This window comes from Drepanopeziza brunnea (genome assembly GCF_022702325.1).
Source record: "Drepanopeziza brunnea f. sp. 'multigermtubi' strain 214-2 chromosome Unknown ctg2, whole genome shotgun sequence".
Classification (NCBI taxonomy): domain Eukaryota; kingdom Fungi; phylum Ascomycota; class Leotiomycetes; order Helotiales; family Drepanopezizaceae; genus Drepanopeziza; species Drepanopeziza brunnea.
In genome coordinates, this window is record NW_027094065.1 from 3,122,633 (window position 1) to 3,141,600 (window position 18,968).

At 52.1% G+C, this 18,968-nt stretch overlaps 2 protein-coding genes across 3 annotated transcripts; both read right to left on the minus strand.

The window, feature by feature from the left end:
* Window positions 1–767: 767 nt before the first annotated feature.
* L3040_001978 (uncharacterized protein) lies at window positions 768–1,436 on the minus strand (the record flags this gene model as incomplete). Its single annotated transcript, XM_066156963.1, has 1 exon — window positions 768–1,436. The coding sequence occupies one exon, from the start codon at window positions 1,434–1,436 to the stop codon at window positions 768–770; it is 669 nt and encodes a 222-aa protein (XP_066012963.1).
* A 1,046-nt stretch (window positions 1,437–2,482) lies between these two features.
* L3040_001979 (uncharacterized protein) lies at window positions 2,483–17,700 on the minus strand (the record flags this gene model as incomplete). 2 transcript variants are annotated; one of them, XM_066156965.1, is made up of 2 exons in its annotated part: window positions 2,483–2,507; window positions 2,765–17,700. In XM_066156965.1, the coding sequence occupies 2 exons, from the start codon at window positions 17,698–17,700 to the stop codon at window positions 2,483–2,485; spliced, it is 14,961 nt and encodes a 4,986-aa protein (XP_066012965.1). The 2 variants fall into 2 exon arrangements, with proteins under 2 accessions (XP_066012965.1, XP_066012964.1); XM_066156964.1 differs by lacking the exon at window positions 2,483–2,507 and having other exon boundaries at window positions 2,596–7,902.
* Window positions 17,701–18,968: the final 1,268 nt, after the last annotated feature.

An 18,968-nucleotide genomic window follows, 5' to 3' on the forward strand; every position in this document is an offset into this window, starting at 1 on the left:
GCAAGTCATTAAAGTAGAAAGAAATGACCATTCTTGACGCCCACGTAATCATTCTTTCCTCCATTTCCATGAAGAAGCCGTGCATTATATCTCTCTTGAGACCCTGGTAGAATAGAAGCGAATAGCTGATGAGAGCATCTGGAAAGATCGTGCTCGTAAGCGAGAAGTATCTGTCTCAGTGTCTCGCTTAAATTGAGGGGGCTAAGTAAACAAGCTTTCAAGATATTTACTCAACCTTTATTCCGTCAAGCAGTCCAGATCACGATAGAACACCAGCAGCATATCTATCCACCGATCGAATCCTTCCACAAAACAAATAAACGCCTCATTTTTGGTTGCCCGGGCCTCAAACCCCAGGCAAGGATTCACGTCGCAAAATCTATACATTTTACAGATACAAATACAAAATCAGTCTAGACCAGACGAGCCCGGCCTCCGAAGAAGCGATGGCAGAAAAACTAAAACCAGACATGTGTAGATTCATCTAAATATCCAGCATCGACAATCCAAATTTAATATAAAAACCGAAAAACCGAATCCATGTTGAAGCCCTCCGGACTGCCCTTTTTATATCGCACCACTGCTCGCTCTCCAGCCACCTTTCCCCCGCAGTAGCAGCTACAATTCAATTCTTCCCGCCTGTATATCAATTAGCGTGACACTTCCTCGAGCCTATCAATATCCGCCCTGGGGTCGTGGACGAATTTGTAAGTTATTCCCTTCTACTCCCACGTGGGATCCTTACCTGTCGCTTTCTTCCCTTCCTTTCATTCCTCCCCTTCCTTCACCTCTTTACCCTTTCCTTCCTCATTTCCTTCCTCTCTCTCCTTGCTTTTACCCTTCACTTCCTTACCTGCCTCCCTCTCCCTCTCCTTCCCCTCCTTCCCCTCCTTTCCCTCCTCCCTCTCCTTGCCCTCCTTTCCCTCCTTCCCCTCCTTCCCCTCCTTCCCCTCCTTCCCCTCCTTTCCCTCCTTCCCCTCCTTCCCCTCCTTCCCCTCCTTCCCCTCCTTCACCTCCTTCACCTCCTCCCCCTCCTTCCCCTCCTCCCTCTCCTTGCCCTTACCCTTCACCTCCTTACCTGCCTCCCTCTCCTTCTCCTTCCCCTCCTTCCCCTCCTCCTCCTTCTCCCCCTCCCCCTCTTCCCTCCCCACCCACGACCCTTGCGGAGTAAGCTGCGGCGACAGCGGCGGACTCCCCCTCGGCGTCGGCGGCAGACTCGGCGTCGCCAGCCGGCCCTGCGCGCGCGTCTCCTCGATCGCCGCCACCCACTGCCTAGCCGGTCCGCTCACCCGCCTGAGGTACTCCTTCTTCAGCACGGTGAGCACCGCGCCGGCTTTGGGCCCGTGCGAGAAGCAGTGCGATTGCGAGGGCCGCTTGTCTTCTCGGCAGTGCGGGCAGTACCGGTCGTCGTCCGGGAGCTGGGCTGAGTTGGGCATGGCGTGGGTGTGGGGGGGGGGGGGGGGGGGGGTGCTGTGGGTTGTGGGTTGTGGGTATTTATTGTGGTGTTGGTGGGTGATTGGTGGTTGGTGGATAGATGGATGGATGGAGGGATGGAGGGATGGAGGGATGTGGGTGGATGGGTGGGGAGATCTGGGTTGTTTGCGAGGTTGCTGGTGTTGTGTTACCTTGGGGATGTAGGGATTGCGGCTTTTCTTGGGAGGGCTTTTTGGAGGGGGACCTCGGAGAATTTTTCGGGGTTTAAAAGGAAGTATTGCTGGTGTGAGCTTTGGAAGTGGTTGATGGAGATTAGAATGGAAAATAGCAAAGCAAAGTCGTCTCGGAGGATTTATACGTTTTTGATGGAGGCTGCGAGAGAAAAAGAGAGAGAGAGAGAACGGTGCTTGGAACCATACGTGTGTTAGTCACAGCCCTTGAGTATATGGTTATCATTTTGAAATAGCATGTTTATGAATGTTGCATCTGCAAGCAGGTAATGCTCGCCAGCGAGCAACTGAATCTTTGAATCCTTGACTCAAGCTAAGGCCCCGGTGACGAGGTCCATATATTAGAAATTTGACCACATATGAATAAGACCGCTTGACAGCCTAATACTCTTCAGCTTCAAACCGAATTTTAATTTTAATTTTCCATAGCTTTTACTGTCGTGAAACTCCTTGACTACGAAAATGAAGAGAAGCGCAGTAATAAAGTAAGAAAACGGGCCAGATAACAGAACATCTGCTGGAGAAGAGGGAGTTTATGAGATTATCAATTTCGCATAATAATAAACAAGAGGTAGCAAGCAGCATGGATAAAATAGCGTACAGCAAACTCCAGCAATGCCGCCTCCCATATTCCATGTCCAACTCCGAGCCAGGCAAATCCATCACGCAAGTATATATGTTAGAGATCCAAAAGCAAGAAAGAAACACACAATAATGTTAACAACCACATCTCTCTCTGCCTTCCAGTATTCCCATCGGACATTCATCGAACACCTGTTCCGTTGCCCGTCGCCTAGCATCCTCCACCCCTTTCATCTCTAGGTAACGGAGAAGACCGTCGTTCTTTTTTCTGGTTTTCAGAAGACACATGGGGATGACCGACCGAATGTGGCAAATTGCTGCCTTCCCCGCACCCCGCAAGGGGATCTACTCAGTATCTTCGCCCTGAATTTCCAAAGGTACTCTCTCCTTCTCTCCCTTCTCTCGCTCCCTCACTCTTCCAAATATCTTCTCCTCCCTCCGAAAACACAGAGGAAGTAGGACTCTGCAACGCCGAGGTGGTAGCTTGATGATTCTCCGTGCGACTCTCTACCGCCGACCTGGCCCCTGTTCCTCCGAAATCCGCGAAGGCTGTATCCTCTCTGGAGCCAAAGCCTGCGGGTGGCCCGGTTCTGAGATCTGAGAAAGAGGGTCCAGCAGGGAAGTCACGAAATTGGGATTGGGGAGCGGCATTACGCGCTAGTCCTGGTGTGATCGGAACCGCGAATTCAGAGCTGGGCGATGTAGCCTCTTCGTCTTCAAATGGGTGCTCGGAAGATCGTTGGCGGCGATCGGTGAACAGAGGTGTTGTTGCTGGGACGTTCAATTGCAGATGGGCGGGTAGTCCGCTGTGTGAAGAGGAAGAAGTATCGAACTGTTGGGCCTGGAATAGTGGTCTTGGGGGAGGAGGTGGTTGGTGGAAATCCAAGCCGCGGGGTCTGAATTCATCTTCGTCGAAGTGGTGTGCTCTGGAATCAGGGAACGCTTCTTCACGCTCGTACTCGCGCGAATAGGCTGCATCACGTTCATACTCGGGTGAATAGGCTGCAGGATCATCAAGCGGCGGCGAGCTGGTAGAAGCCTGACGTCCAAGATCTGGGAAAGCCGGGGCGCGGGCATATGCGTCCAGGTCGCGAGGTCTAAAGTCATTCTCGTTGTTCTGGTCGTCCAAGTCTTCTTCAAAGGGTCGACGAGGTAGGCGTAGGGGCATAGTGGGGAGGTCACGTGCCGCTGCATTCGTCTCGGAGTCCCGAGATCTGACCTCGTCGGCCTCTAGCGTTCGTAATGGCGATCTGGATCTTCTGCCTATATTGGGGAATGCAGGTGCGTCGTATCTCTGCTCTGAACCGAAACCGCCATAGGAATCATCGGCAGGCCGTCTTAGATCAGGCGAGGTTGGTCGCAGGTCTTGTTGTGTTGAATCCGGACGATAGGCTCCAAGTTCGTGAGATCTCAAATCATCATAGCCAGCTGGCTGTGTAGCCCCTGTCTGTATCGGGCGTTGGAAGCCTGGAGACTGGTCCCATTCGTCCTCTGAGGAGGGGCCATCGTCTGAGTCGTATTGTTGAGTAGGCGGTTGTTGTCTGACGTCTGGAAAAGATGCAATATCTACTCTGGGTTCAGGCAAACGACCATCCGAGTCGTACGCAGGCTGCAGTGGTTGTCTGGATGAAAGTTCTGGAAATCCTTGAGAATTCTGCTGAAAGCGGGCAGAGTCTTCGTCATCCGATTCATCGTAGATCCGTTGCGCCGTGGCGGGCTGGCCAAGGTCTGGAAAGACGGGGGCACGCCGTTCGAGCTCGGGCGATTGAGCTTCGCCTGAACTATGGGTTCGTCCTTCAGCCGGTGGTTGCTGTCCTAGGCCAGGGAAAGCCGGAAGCTCTCTCCTCAAGTCTGGAGAGCGGTTATCATCTGAATCATACATCTGTTGCGTCGTGGCTGGCTGGCCAAAATTAGGGAAGACGGGAGCACGCCGTTCGGACTCGGGCGATTGAGCTTCGCTTGAGCCATAGGTTCGTTCCTCGGCCGATGGTTGCTGTCTTAGGCTTAGGCCAGGGAATGCTGGAAGCTCTCTCCTGAATTCTGGAGAGCGGTTATCATCTGAATCATATATCGGTTGTGCCGTGGCTGACTGGCCAAAATTAGGGAAGACGGGAGCATGCCGTTCGAACTCGGGCGATTGAGCTTCGCTTGAGCCATAGGTTCGTTCCTCGGCCGATGGTTGCTGTCCTTGGCCTAGGCCAGGGAACGACGGAAGCTCTCTCCTGAAATCTTGGGAGCGGGCATCATGAATCTGCTGGTCAGGCACTGGATGCCTGAAGTTGGGAAAGATAGGAGCACGTCGTTCGATGTCGGTTGATGGAACATCGGCTGAATCGTAATTTTGTTGCCCCGCTGGCGTTTGTTGCCGGTCTAGACCGGGAAAAGCTGGGAGCTCTCTTTCAAGGCTTCCATGACGATCTTCGTCCGCATCATACGTTTGCTGATGTTGACCTGGTACGGGTTGTCCAAAGTTCGGAAGCAGAGGAATCCTGCGCTGGAGTTCCGGCGATTGGGCGCGATCAGAGTCGTATGTCTCTGGTGCAAGTGCACCCTGTTGAGCCTGTGAGGATTGTGGGGGCTCTCGTCTGAAGCCCGGAGTGTCATCGTCATCTGAATCATATATCTGCTCAGGCGCCGGCTGTCCAAAGCTCGGGAAAACAGGTGCGTGGCGCTCAGATCGGGGCGATTGGGCATATTCAGAGTCGTTGTCGGATTGAATAGGCGCGTTTTGCCGAGCTTGCGAAGAAGTTGACAACTCTCTTCTGAATTTCAGTGACTCATCGCCTCGAGGCTTATCCATCTGCTCAGGTACTGGCTGTCCAAAGCTCGGGAAAACAAGTGCGCGGCGCTCAAGCTCCGGCGATCGAGCATATTCAGAGTCGTTATCGGATTGAATAGGCGCATTTTGCCGAGCTTGCGAGGAAGTTGATAGCTCTCTTCTGAAGTTCAGAGACTGATCGTCTTGAGGATCATCCATCTGCTGCGCTGGCAATTGCTGTCCAAAGCTTGGGAAAACAGGTGCGCGGCGCTCAAGCTCCGGCGATTGAGCATAATCAGAGTCGTTATCGGATTGAATAAGCGCATTTTGCCGAGCTTGCGAGGAAGTTGATAGCTCTCTTCTGAAATTCAATGACTCATCGTCTCGAGGCTCATCCATCTGCTGCGCTGGCAACTGCTGTCCAAAGCTCGGGAAATCAGGTGCACGGCGCTCAAGCTCCGGCGATTGAGCATAATCAGAGTCGTTATCGTATGGAACAGGCGCGTTCTGCCGAGCTTGCGAGGAAGTTGATAGCTCTCTTCTGAAGTTCAGAGACTGATCGTCTTGAGGCTCATCCATCTGCTGCGCTAGCAACTGCTGTCCAAAGCTTGGGAAAACAGGTGCGCGGCGCTCAAGCTCCGGCGATTGAGCATAATCAGAGTCGTTATCGTATTGAACAGGCGCGTTCTGCCGAGCTTGCGAGGAAGTTGATAGTTCTCTTCTGAAATCTGGTGTCTGATCGTTATGGGACTCATACATCTGCTGCACTGGTCCCCGTTGGTCAAAGTCCGGGAACACAGACTCTCTCTGTTGATTTTGCTGGAAATTTGGACGCCTTATTTCTGAACCCTGATCTTGGCCGTCCTCAGAGCCATAAATCTGCTGCGCTGGTCCCCGCTGTTCAAAATTCGAGAACGCAGACTCGCTCTGTTTATTTTGCTGGAAATTTGGACGCCTTATTTCTGAACCCGGATCTTGGCCGTCCTCAGAGCCATAAATCTGCTGCGCTGGTCCCCGCAGTTCAAAATTCGAGAACGCAGACTCGCTCTGTTTATTTTGCTGGAAAGTTGGACGCCTTATTTCTGAACCCGGATCTTGACCGTCCTCAGAGCCATACATCTGCTGCGCTGGTCCCCGCTGTTCAAAGTCCGAGAACACAGATGCGCGCTGTTGGACTTGGGGGAAAGCCGGAAGCTCTCTCTTGGAAGTCGGGGGTTGATCATCATCAGAATCGTATATCTGTTGCGCAGGTTCCTGCTGTTCAAAGTCCGAGAACACAGATGCGCGCTGTTGGACTTGGGGGAATGCCGGAAGCTCTCTCCTAGAAACCGGGGGTTGATCATCATCAGAATCGTATATCTGTTGCGCAGGTTCCTGCTGTTCAAAGTCCGAGAACACAGATGCGCGCTGTTGGACTTGGGGGAAAGCCGGAAGCTCTCTCCTAGAAATCGGGGGCTGATCATCATCAGAATCGTACATCGGGCGAGCCCCTCCAGTCGGCTCAGACGGTCCCACAGCTCGACGTTCGAATTCGGGGGTGAAGTCCCTCGATGACACTTCCAATTGACGGCCTTGCGTGGGCGTCTCGGCCCTAGAATCCTCGAACACAGGAGGTTGGAAGTGCTGGGCCTGTACCGGCGTTCTCACTCTCGGGGCCTGGAATCCAGGAGATCCATACTCGGAAGTCGGAGACAGAACATCCTCCGAGTGCCGGGCATGCTGTTGTAGCGGCGTCATGCCCGGGAAGGAGGGGAAGGAGGGAGGCGGTGCGGAATTCTCGGATTCGTGAGTTCGGAAGCCGTCATGGTAGGGAGGCTGCTGATGTTGTATAGGTGCATATTGTTCAAAGTTGGGGGCATCAATCTCGACTTCGGGCGAGAGCACTGATTGAGGGGACAATGCGTCAGATGGGGAGGCGAGGTTGTCGGAGTCGTCGAATGGGTTGGATTGTGCTTCATCCAGCGGTGTTGCGTGGCCCGAATCAAGGTTTTGATTGGTGAAAATCTGGTGAGTTGGTGGGAATAACGATGGAGGATCAAAATTTGGTGCGGCCTGAGGCTCATCGTCTAGGTTGACGTCTCGAGAGGGAGCTGGCGTAGGTATGAAGTCGTCGGAAGTTTCCGAATTGAGATGGGCATCACGCGAGCTGGTGTTGATAGGCGATTGAGTGAAGGGAGAGGCGAAAGGCTCAGCGTCAAGACCTGCGAGAGGCAATCCACGGGGCCTGATTGCTTTTTCAGGTGGCATTTCTGAGTCGGATAGATATTGCTCTTCGTCGAGCGGCTTGTAAGACGCCTCTTCGCCGACAATACGGCCGTGTGATATCTCACTGACCGTGGCATCAAGGTCTAGCTGATTTTGCCCTTTCGAATCCGCATGCTCGATGGAGAGTTGAGGCGATTCATGGTCCAGATCAGTACCCTTTGAGACTGCGGCATCATGCTCATCATCCTGTACTGGAATCAAGACCACGGACAATTCTTCGTCCTCGACTAGCTCACTTTCTTCCAAGTCATGTCCTCCCCCAAAGTCGTCGGTCGGTACTTGTTCATCTTCATCCGCAACAATCTCACCTGAGTCGGCTTTCTGGATAGAGATGGCTGAGCGCCCCCCATTCAAATCCCCGGGTAGGAGCGATTCATCACCCAGGTACTCTGGCGGGCCTGAAACATCTACGTTGCCATGAACAGGCGGGATCGGGGTATCTCGCTCATTTTCCAGGTTATGAAACCCATCAAATGATCGGCTAGGATTTTCTCCCTCGTAAGAAAGCTCGTCGGTTCCCCGTTCCAATAGTTCTTCGTGTGATGTTTCTTGGACAAATTCCTGGTCTAATATGGGCATCTCGTCATGGTTGTCGGTCTCGATCTCCCTTTCGACAGTCAAGATGTCATCCATTGTGCTTGCAGGTGGGCGTGATGTTTCGTCCAAGGGGCTTCGCGATTCAGACGAGGATGCAGGCGAAGGCATAAGTTGCGCCTCATCATGGTCTTGTACCAGACTTCCGCTCGTCCTCTGCACAGAAGATAACTCCGGTTCCTCGTGGTTTATCTCAGGGTCACATACGGGTGAGTCTTCGACAACTTGTCTGTCCAGGTCATTGGGGATTTTTAAATCTCCAAAGGCTGGCTGTGGCGTGGTGATATGTGGTCCAGTCACCTCACCCGGGGCTGCGATCTCGACATCCTGTTGGTCTATCGAGATAGAATCATCATCGACTGGAGTCTCGGTCGGGTCCCCAAGACCTTGTATAACCTCGAGAGGTGAGGGCTCATCGATCGTCTCCTGACTTGTTTCTGGACTTGCGGCAAGGGTCTCGCGTTCAACATGGGTATCGAGGGGGTCCGCATATGCTGGAGGGTTGTCGACTTGCAATGGCTCTTTCTCATTCTGCGCATTTCCATCCTGGGAACTAGGAGAGTCTACCAAGTTTCCTGAAAGAACTTCGGTTTCGTTGGAAGGGACAGCGATAGCCTCGTTCAAGCTCTGGGGTGCTTCGACTGGATCCTCAGGACTGAAATCAGTCCCTGTAGATGAGGAGTTTCCTATGTTAGGCTGAACTTCGAGTTCGACGACTTGTGCATCCAAGTCATTTGATTTTTCCCTTGGCAATTCACTAGCTTGCACATCATCAACAGGCAAGTCTTCCCCGCTGTCTCCTTGTACCGTCTCCAACTCTGGATCAACTGAGTTTTCTTCCAAGTCATGTAGCGGTGGAGCTCCAGTTTCACCAGTGGGATCGACAGATAGCTCTTCCATGTCTGCCTCGGTATCTTCCTCGATAGTGCTCAAGCGTTCCGTGTCATCCTCACCTAGTTCTGATTGAGCAGAGGTTTCGGATTGATCGTCGACGAATTCCTGAGGCAAAGCTTCCGTCTCGGCAACTGGTTCAATGACTGGCTCGTCCGGATCTTTTGGTATCTCGCCGAATTCCTTGGTAGCTGGCGAATCGTCCACGGGATTCAACTCTTCAGCGTAGTTCTCACTTGAATCAGGGTCACTGACAACAGGGTGCTCGTATGGAGCCTCGTGGCCTTCCTCGGGCGAAGAAGCATCGGATTCAACAACGGGATCAATAGTAGGCTCTTCCACGATCTGTGGTGCTTCACATGGTTCTTCTAGAGGTGGCGTTTCGTCCATGTCTGCTGGGTTCGAAGAGCTGTCAATCTCCTCGCTTGGCTCTTGATCGGAAACATTGGGCTCTTCGGAAGGAGCATTTGACTCTTTTGGAAGCACTTCTGCGTCAGGGACCTGGCTACCTGTTTCGTCCGCTTGAATTTCCGGTGGGTCTGTTGGTTCCTCGAGAACAGGAGGATCGTTAGCTGGAACGAGCTCCTCGGTCACTTCTCCCTCGCCTGATGGCTGCTCGAGGGCGGCTGGCTCTTCAGTTGGAATGTCCAGTTCCTGTGGCATTGCGTCCGAATCGACTGTTGGGCTGGCGTCACGTGAGACCAAATCTTGCGGTACCTTGATACTATCTTCAGCTTGACCCTCGCTTAGCTGCTCAATCACTGGCTCGTCACATGGAACTTTTGGACCGTCCAAGTCGTTAGGTACGTCCTGCTCGTCGACACCAATGGCTTCGGGCTCATCAACATTTTCGTCGATCATGTCGCCACTTGGGGCTTCAGGCAATGTTTCTGGGCCAACAACGGGCTCTTCCAAGTTTTTCGAGATATCCGAATCGCCCATGATAGTATCTTGTGATTCGCCAGCCTCGGAACTGACAACGGCATCTTGTTGCTCGTCTGGAATCTCAGCTCCAACTACCGGCTCGGTTTCGAGCGATTTCTCGACAACTTCGTCTTCGAGAACGGGGCCACTTTCTTCTTCGGTAGGCGAACTCTCTTCGACAGTCTCCGGTGCTGGGATGGCGTCCTCGGATTCGAGAACAAGCGATTGGTCATTTTGATCTTGGCCGGCCGGCATCTCCCTATCTCCATCCTCGTTCTTTTCTTCTACTGGTGGCTCGACGGCACTGCAGGATACCTTTCTTGATTGGACCGCCGACTTGGTTTCAAACTCGGCGTCACCAGACACAACCTCAGGAAGAATGCCTCTGTGTTCCTTGAGCTGCTCAATACCCTTCTCGTTGAAATGCATACCCTCGCTCAACCCAACAACATGTCCGCTGTTCTCCTTTAGAGTGCCATCCAAATTGTCAAGCTGTGTAGAAATGGCCTTCAGATCTTGAGAATGCTGGTCGAGATGCTCTGTCAGTGGCGAAAAGTCAATCGGCTTGTCGAGCGCAGTGATAGTTCCTGAGAGATTGGTGCCCGTAGCCTCAATTTCCGCTTTCAGCGTGTCAGCGAGTGTGCTGATACCGGTGGTGATAGTCGTATGATTGATGTCGATCTGGCTTCTGATACTCTCAATAGTTTCCTTTGCGTTTTCTGAGTTGGTGGCGCTGGATTCGACAAGGGCTTTCAATGACCTTACTTCCTCGAGGACTTGGTTCTCATCGTCTTTGTCGTTGTCGGATAGCAACGCAGTGGCTCCAGCTCCTACCGCGCCGCCCAAAGCAAGAGCACCGATAGCGGCTGTTAGAGTAGAATGGGAGTCTTTCGTCTCGATTTGCAAGTCCTTGACTGCTGCACCATGCTCGGTCTTTGATTCCTCGAGCAGGACTTTCAGTTCGTCGATCTTACTCAGGATATCGGTGTTTGTGCTTGTTTCCTTGATAGATTCTAGCAATGGTCCATGGGCCTCGAGCAAAGCATGGAACTCTGCAATCGCTGAGATGATATCCGGGTGGGCGGTGCTGCTGTGTTCGGAGATGGAGGAGAGTATACTTTTTTGAGATTCCAAGGTACTGGTGATAACTGTGAGGTGTGTTTCCAGGGCTTTAAAATCGGGACCATCTGTAATTGGAGCAGCAGTGGGTGGTTGGATGGATTTCAGCTGCGCGAAATCATTGGTGTGAGAAGCGTGTGCTTCGTTCGAAGCAGTTGTCGCATCCTTGATTTCAGACAATGTGGCAGCATGATTTCTGTGAATCTCGGCAAGGCTGGAAGTCACGTTTTTGATTTCAGATAATGCCGCGGTATGGGCTGCGTCTTTGATTTCGCCCAGCATAACGGAATGAGCGGCATGGGATTCAATTGACGAGGCAACGGTGCCTTTCAGCTCTCCTAACGAGGTCGTATATGATGAGTGGTATTCGTTCGAAGCCAACGCAGCGTCCTTGATCTCGCTCAGAACAGCAGTATGAGCTGTATTTGACTCTTTCAAAGCAGTTGCCACGTCTTGGATTGTATTCAGGACAACGGTGTGGCCATCAAGTTTCGTCACGACACCATTGATCTTCTCATCCAAGGTTCCAAAATCAGGTCCATCAGTAGGAAGACCAGGTTCAGTAGACCTGGATTTGATCTCATCCAGAGCGGCGCCATGTGATGCGTGTGACTCGTGAATCGCAGTTGTCGTATCCTTGATACTCGTCAAAACGATATGGTGGCCGTCCAACTTCGTGACCACACCCGCAATCTGCGCTTCCAACTCACTCAAATCAACGACTGGGGCCTCGGCGACAGGTGTTTCCAGAGACTTCGACTTGATCTCCTCCAGGGCTGTTGCGCGCGAGACGTGCGAATCGTTGATGGACGAGAGAAGAACATGGTGGTCATCCAATTTCGTCGCTACACCCGCAATCTGCGCTTCCAGCCCACTCATATCAACAGTCGGGGCCTCAGCAGATGCAAGCTCGAGGGACCGCGATTTGATCTCTTCCAGACTCGTTGTGTGCGTGACGTGCGAATCGTTGATAGAGGAGAGAAGGACATGGTGATCATCCAGCTTCGTGACAACGCCCGCTATTTGCGCTTCAAGCCCACTCATGTCAACAATTGGGGCCTCGACAGCTGGAACCTCGAGAGATCGCGACTTTATTTCATCCAAACTCGCCGTGTGCGAAGAATGCGAGTCCTGGATCGTAGCAAGTTTCACACTGTGATCTTCAAGTTTCGCCACAATACCGGTGAAATGTGCTTCAAGACCGTCATCGCGAGTAGTAGGCGGCTCAAGCGATCGGCTCTTGAGTTCCGCCAGACTCGTAGCATGGGTGTCGTGCGAGTCCTTGATGGTATTCAACAGACCGTGATGCTCGTCAAGTTTCGCCGCGACACCAACGTGCGAGTCCTTGATGGCATTCAATAGACCTAAATGCTCTTCAAGTTTCGTCGCAACACCACCGTGCTTCTCGTCCAGCCCTTCGACCAAGACCTGGATCCTGTTCAACACGGCAGCGCTGCTAGCGTGCACGTCGCCATCTTCGTGCAACAGCGTCAAGATTTCACTGCTGACATTCTCTTCTTTTATCTCGGTGAGGAGAGTGGTGTGCTTAGATTGCGCTTCGCCCATATCGTGAATTGTGGTTAGGATCTCGGCGCTGATGTCTTCTTTGATCTCGCTTAGAAGGGAGGTATGCTGGACTAGGGTTTCGATGATGGTTTTCAATGGAGCCTCCGTATCAGCGCTAGCTGGGGGAACGGCTGTAGAATCATCGGGGGAGGGAGGTAAGCCGCGAGATTTGATTTCGTCGAGAGTTGTAGCGTGGTTACCGTGGGCGATCTTGATCTCGTCGAGGATCGACGTGTGAGAGCCGCCTGTGTTCTTGAGCTCATCCAGTATTGCACCATGAGCCTCCAATTTTGCGATTATTTCAGTGACTTGAGGTTCCAAGCTAGCTCCTGTGTCCGCCGGGGCATTGCTGATTGCTCGGATGTTTTCTAATGCGGTGCCGTGATTTTCGAGAGAAGCTGTGTGGGAAACGTGTGATGTCTTGAGCTCGTCCAAAACAGTAGAGTGAGAGCCCTCTGTTGCTTTGATTTCTCCTAATAGCATAGCGTAAGCGTCCAATTTTGCGGCGATATCATTGATCTTCGGTTCCAAGAGACCACCAACATCTCTTTCGGCAGAGTTAACGCTCAGCGACTTTACGCTCTCGAGGTTGGTGCCGTGAATCTCGAGAGCAGCTGCGTAGGAAGCGTGCGATGTCTTCAGCTCGTCCAGAATAGAAGTGTGAGAGCCCTCTGTTGCTTTGATTTCGTTCAACAGCATAGCGACGTAGGCATCCAATTTTACGGCGACATCATTGATCTTCGGTTCCAAGAAACCACCAATATCTTTTTCGGCAGAAGTAACGCTCAGCGACTTTACGCTCTCGAGAGTGGTGCCGTGAGTTTCGAGCGCAGCTGCGTGCGAATTCTGTGATGTCTTGAGCTCTTCCAAGGCAGATGATTGAGATCCGCCTGTACTTTTGATTTCGTCCAAAATCGACGAGTGCGCTCCACCGGTGCTCTTGATCTCGTCCAGCACGGAGCTATGGGTTTCAAGCATGCCGATGATAGCAGAAATCTTACTCTCGAGTTCGACAGGACTGCTTCCGTCGGCAGGAGGAGTAACGCTCAGGGATTTGATGCTCTCTAACGTAACGCCGTGTCCTTCAAGCGCACTCAAATGAGTACCAGTGTTGGTCTTGAGTTCTTCCAGAACAGTCGACTGAGCTTTGAGCTCGTCCAGAATAACAGTGCTGGTTTTGATTTCGTCGAGAACAGCCGATTGAGCTTTGAGCTCGTCCAGAATCACACTGTGGGCATCCAACTTTGTGACGATCTCAGATAATCCCGCATTGTTGCCCTCAGCAGGCGGGGCGACGCTCAAGGACTTGATATTCTCCATCGCAGCGCCATGGCCTTCAAGGGCTGTTGCATGAGTCCCGACAATACTCTTGATCTCCTCCAGGACACTGGACTGCAATTTGATTTCGTTGAGCGCCGTTCCGTGACCTTCGAGGGCAGCATTGATGGCGGCTATCTGGGTCTCCAAAGCTGCACTGCTGTCTCCGGTCGGCGCAGTAATACCCAAAGATTTGACACTTTCAATGTTTGTACCGTGGCTCTCGAGAGCGCTTGTATGCGAGACTCCGAATGCTTTGAGCTCATCCAAAGATACACCATGAGCGTCAAGTTTGGCGATAATATCCGTGATTTGAGGTCCCAGGTCACTTGGTCCGGCACCTTGAGTAGTATCTGGATTGTCCGTCTTGATAGTTTCCAGCGCTTTGATATAGTAAGCATGCAACCCCTTCAACTCGTCGAACGCAGCTGTATGAGAGCCACCGAAAGTTTTGATCTCATCCAAATGAGCACTGAACCCCTTGATCTCGTCCAAAATAGTCGAATGCTCCTCTTGCTTGGCGACCATAGCGGCTACTTGAGCTCCGATATCCACATTGCCTCCCTCATGAGGAGCAGGCGTGATGGCTGACTTGGGAATCTCGTCTAAAGCTGCGGCGTGTAAGCCGTGGAGACTCTTCAGATCGTCGAATGCAATGGCGTGTAAGCCGTGGAGACTCTTCAGATCGTCGAATGTAGTGGTGTGAGAAGCGTGCAGGGCTTTCAGCTCGTCGAAAGCTGCTGTATTTGACCCGCCCAAACCTTTGATTTCTTCGAGAGCAGCGGAGTGCTCTTCGAGCTTGGCAGTGAGAGCGGTGATCTGGGCTCCAATATCCGAGCTATCAGCAGGAGCGTCCGAGCTGCTTGACTTGATGCTTTCCAAAGCAGTGGAATACGAGCTTTGCAGATCTTTGATTCCATCGAGCGCTGCCGAGTGTGCCCCATGCAAGCCCTTCAATTCCTCGAAAGTAGCTGAGTGTTCGTCAAGCTTAGCAGTAAGAGCTGTGATCTGAGCTCCAATATCCGAGCTATCAGCAGGGACAGTTTCAGGAATCTTGATACTTGCAAGCGCCTCGGAGTGCGAGCTGTGGAGACCCTTCAACTCGTCAAATGCAGCTGTGTGTGAGCCGTGAAAGCTCTTCACTTCATCGAAAGCAATAGAATGCTGTTCAAGCTTGGCCGCAAGTGCTGAGATCTGAGCTCCAATATCGCCGTCCTGGGCAGGAACAGTCTCTGGGTCAATAGATCGGGTGCTTTCCAAAGCTGTGGCTTGAGAACCATGCAAGCCCTTTAATTCTTCGAAAGCCGCTGTATGGGATCCCTTGATTTCTACTAGGATGGCAGAGTGCTCGTCAAGTTTAGCCGAGATTGCAGTAATCTGGGCTCCAACATCGCTGCCGTCAGCAGGGGCCGTCGCTGGGTCAATGGACTTGATGCCATCTAGAGCAGCTGAATGCGCTGTGTGTAAGCCCTTCAATTCATCGAAAGCCGCTGTATGAGAGCCCTTAATTTCTTCGAGGATGGCAGAGTGCTCATCGAGCTTCGAAACAAGAGGAGCAATTTGGGCACCAATATCCCCCGTATCAGCTGGCGTGGGAGCCGCCTCTGGGTCCGTGGCGTTGATTTTCTCTAGAGCTGCCGAATGCGTACCATGGAGGCCCTTCAATTCCTCGAAGGCAGCGGAGTGCTCGCCCAGCTTGGCAGTAAGAGCGGTGTTTTGGACTGCAAGATCGCCATTGTCAGTAGGAGCAGTGTCTGAGGTGATAGATTTAATACCTTCAAGGGCTGCTGTATGCGCTCCGTGTAGTTCCTTCAGTTCCTCGAAAGCTGCCGAATGTTCCTCGAGCTTGCTGGCTAGTGCTGAGATCTTCTCGCCAAGATCTCCGGTCTCACCGGCCGGCTCAGTAGATTTGATGCCCACCAGCGCTTCAGAATGAGCCCCATGCAGGCCCTTCAATTCCTCGAAAGCTGCCGAATGTTCGTCGAGTTTGCTGACGATACCTGAGATCTTCTCCACAATAGCCCCAGCGCCACCGTCAGGTGGTGCTTCCGAGGGAACAGATTTGAGGCCCTCGATGGCCGCAGCTTGAGTTCCATGCAATCCCTTGATCTCTTCCAAAGCAGTGGAATGCTCATCGAGTTTGCTGACGATACCTGAGATCTTCTCCCCAATAGCCCCAGCGTCACCGTCAGGTGGTGCTTCCGAGGGAACAGGTTTCAGGCCCTCGATGGCCGCAGCTTGAGTTCCATGCAATCCCTTGATCTCCTCCAAAGCAGTGGAATGCTCATCGAGTTTGCCGACGATGCTTGTTATCTTCTCCCCGAGATGTCCAGTATCGACAACTGGCGAGGCCTCAGCACTCGCAGACTTGATATTTTCTAGGGCAGTTGAGTGCGACCCATGCAGCCCCTTCAACTCCTCAAACGCCGCGGAATGTTCGTCGAGCTTGCCAGTCAGTGCCGAAATTTGCGTCCCGAGGTCCGCAGTAGCAGCAGCCGGGGCAGCCCCTTCGCTCGCACTCTTGACTGCCTCAAGCACAGTGGCATGCGTCCCGTGAAGTTCCTTGATCTCTTCCAGGACAGTCGTGTGCTTCTCATGGCTCTCATTACTCGACTTCACCGCTGCCAAAATCTCTGAATTCGGCCCCTCAATAAAAGCATCAACCTTGCCTCCGACAGCTGTGATGTTGTCGTTGTTGGACGAAATCCCGGCAAGTATATTCTCCTTCAGCGCCTCGAGATCTGATTTGATCTCCTGCAGAGCAGGCCCATGATCAGGTACCGAGACAGCAGGGCTTACTGCATCTGGATCTGCGGGAGTTGCAGGGACAAGAGATCGCTCTTTGATCTCAGTGAGGACTGTGGAGTGAGCGGTATGTGAGTCATTAGATTGCTGGAGTGCAGATAATATATCTGGATGTGCGGGTGCATCCTTGAGTTCTGAAATGAGGGTCGTGTGCTCGGTTACTGCTGTCAGGATGTTTGTCAGGCTTTCTGAGGAAGAGGTGCTGTTGGTTTCCACCAGGGACTTGAGAGAAAGCAGTTCAGTGGAAATAGTGTCAATCTTCTCGGTTGTGTTGGACTCGATGTGGGATTTGAGGCCTGTAATTTCAGTAGAGATTAGGTCGAGTTTTGTTGTGTGTGATGCGAGTATCGAGTCGTCTGGAGCAGGTTTCTCGCTTATAGTTTGGACGTTCTTCCCAAGGTCCGGGCCGATGGATTCGAGCATGGACGCAATATCAGCCTTCACTTGATCCAATTGTGCTTGGATGGCTGATATTGTGGTATGCGTATTTTCAGATGTTGTTCTTAGAGAGTCGAAATTCTCTGCTGTGGGTAGTGAGGAATTCATATTTTGTACCCCAGTCACCAATTCCCCGACCTTCTCCGTATTACCCTCCATGATCGTTTCCAGGCCGGTCAGCTTCTCGCCAGTCTTTGCACTGTGTTCCTCCAACAATTCCCTCCACATGTTCATATCTGGCTCCCTCAAAATCGCAACTGCATCAGCAGACTTACCTTCTCCTGCAGCTTCCCCAGGCGGACTGTACGATGAATCGACAAAACTCTCCCCCTTTGCTTTCTCCTCTTCAGCTGCAGTATCCATCCTCGACAGAACATCCTCCACACTCTGATTCGTCTTTCGCAGAAGGACTTCATGGCTATACACCGCCTCCACGACCGGCTGTATCGTATCCAACGCACTCTTGATACTCGGCTTGATCAACTTCGCCAAATTCGCTGCAATAGCATTCTGGAACGCTTCCCCATTGATCGCTGCATCGACTGCATCGCGGATGGAATTTGGATCGTGCGAGAGATGCAGTGCGTTGTTGTGTGAGGGCGAGTCGATGGAGTTGGGAGACAGGACTGCGGTATCGTTCTCGTGGGCGGATGGGGGCCGGCTGGACCTGGAGACTCTGCGAATGCCGTCGAAGCGAATGCCGTCGAAGGACTTCCTGCGGCCCTCAAAGGAGGCTCGGATTCTGTGGGTTAAAGGGGGGCGTGAATGGGGCGCCATTCTGCGACAACACACAGCAGTAGACTGTACAGAAAGCAGGAAGAAGAAAAGGGCAACAATACCTTTATTGATGTTGAGAGAAGAATAAACAGAAAGGAATGACGGCGTATTGCATGTACCAGAAGCCCTATCTACTGAGGCACCTTACGCATTCATGCCCGACCCACTACCATCCTGCCTGCTGGGTATATACGAGTGATGGTATAGCCACGGGCATTGGTTGTAGTGTTGGTCTATTGCTGGTTCATGCGTGACGTCTTGACATCAAAATGTGTTGTCGCGGACACACCAGGATGCACAGGGAAGGGCATGTGAGTGGAGAGACGTGTTTCGACTGCCCCCGGTTGACCCTGGATTAAGTTGGACGGAAAATCGATGTTCCTTGCGACAGTGGTAGAGCGTGATATTATTTGATATCAGATCCGAAATGAGACCTCTTTGCTTTTCGTGTTCGAGTTATCGTGACATTGAAGCTGGGATGGCTGCGGGAAGTCAAGAGGGCAGCAGAGAAGGAAATTGTAAGAAAGTGGGCCGACCATGGAAGCGAGGATTGGTGGTCTTCTCAAAGCCCAAGCAGTCAATTTCCAGGATACTAATTATATATAGAATGAAGTTCGCGGTAGAGTAATGACGTTAACCTTGGGTGCAATGAGCAATGATAGCACAAAGACTTGAGAGGAGCAGCGCCGAGGAACGATGGATGGACCGGATCAAGAAAGGGATAATAGCCGAAAATCAACAAACCCTCGATACCGAACTCGGACGAACGTATCCAGCTAAAATTGGAACCAGCAACAATATCAAAACAGCAACAATTTCAAACATACGGAGAGGAACTCTTTCTCAAGACGCGTTGCGAGCACGAACACGGAAAATACTGTGACAGGAGTATCATCATCGCATTTGCATCCAAAGGGACATCCATGACTTCGAACATCACGACTAGGTTCAGCCATGCGCATCAGACATTCGAACAATGCGCTCCCACGGGAGCGTCAATCTTCATACATCGGCCGAGAAGAACAAGTTCCGTATGCTGGTCTGAGACTGGCAATACTACAGTAAGTCGCCTGTACGGACTGTACCTCCGTAGCTGCATCTACATCTGCATCACGTGGTGGCAAGCCCACTACTATCCGTACAGCCTCGGCTCAGGACGTCCGGAGAAGCTCCGACCGACTTGATCCAAAGCTATCCGTACCACAACAACAACAACAAAAACTCAACACCTGAACAAACGTTCCTCAAATACGTAACTGTTCACTCTC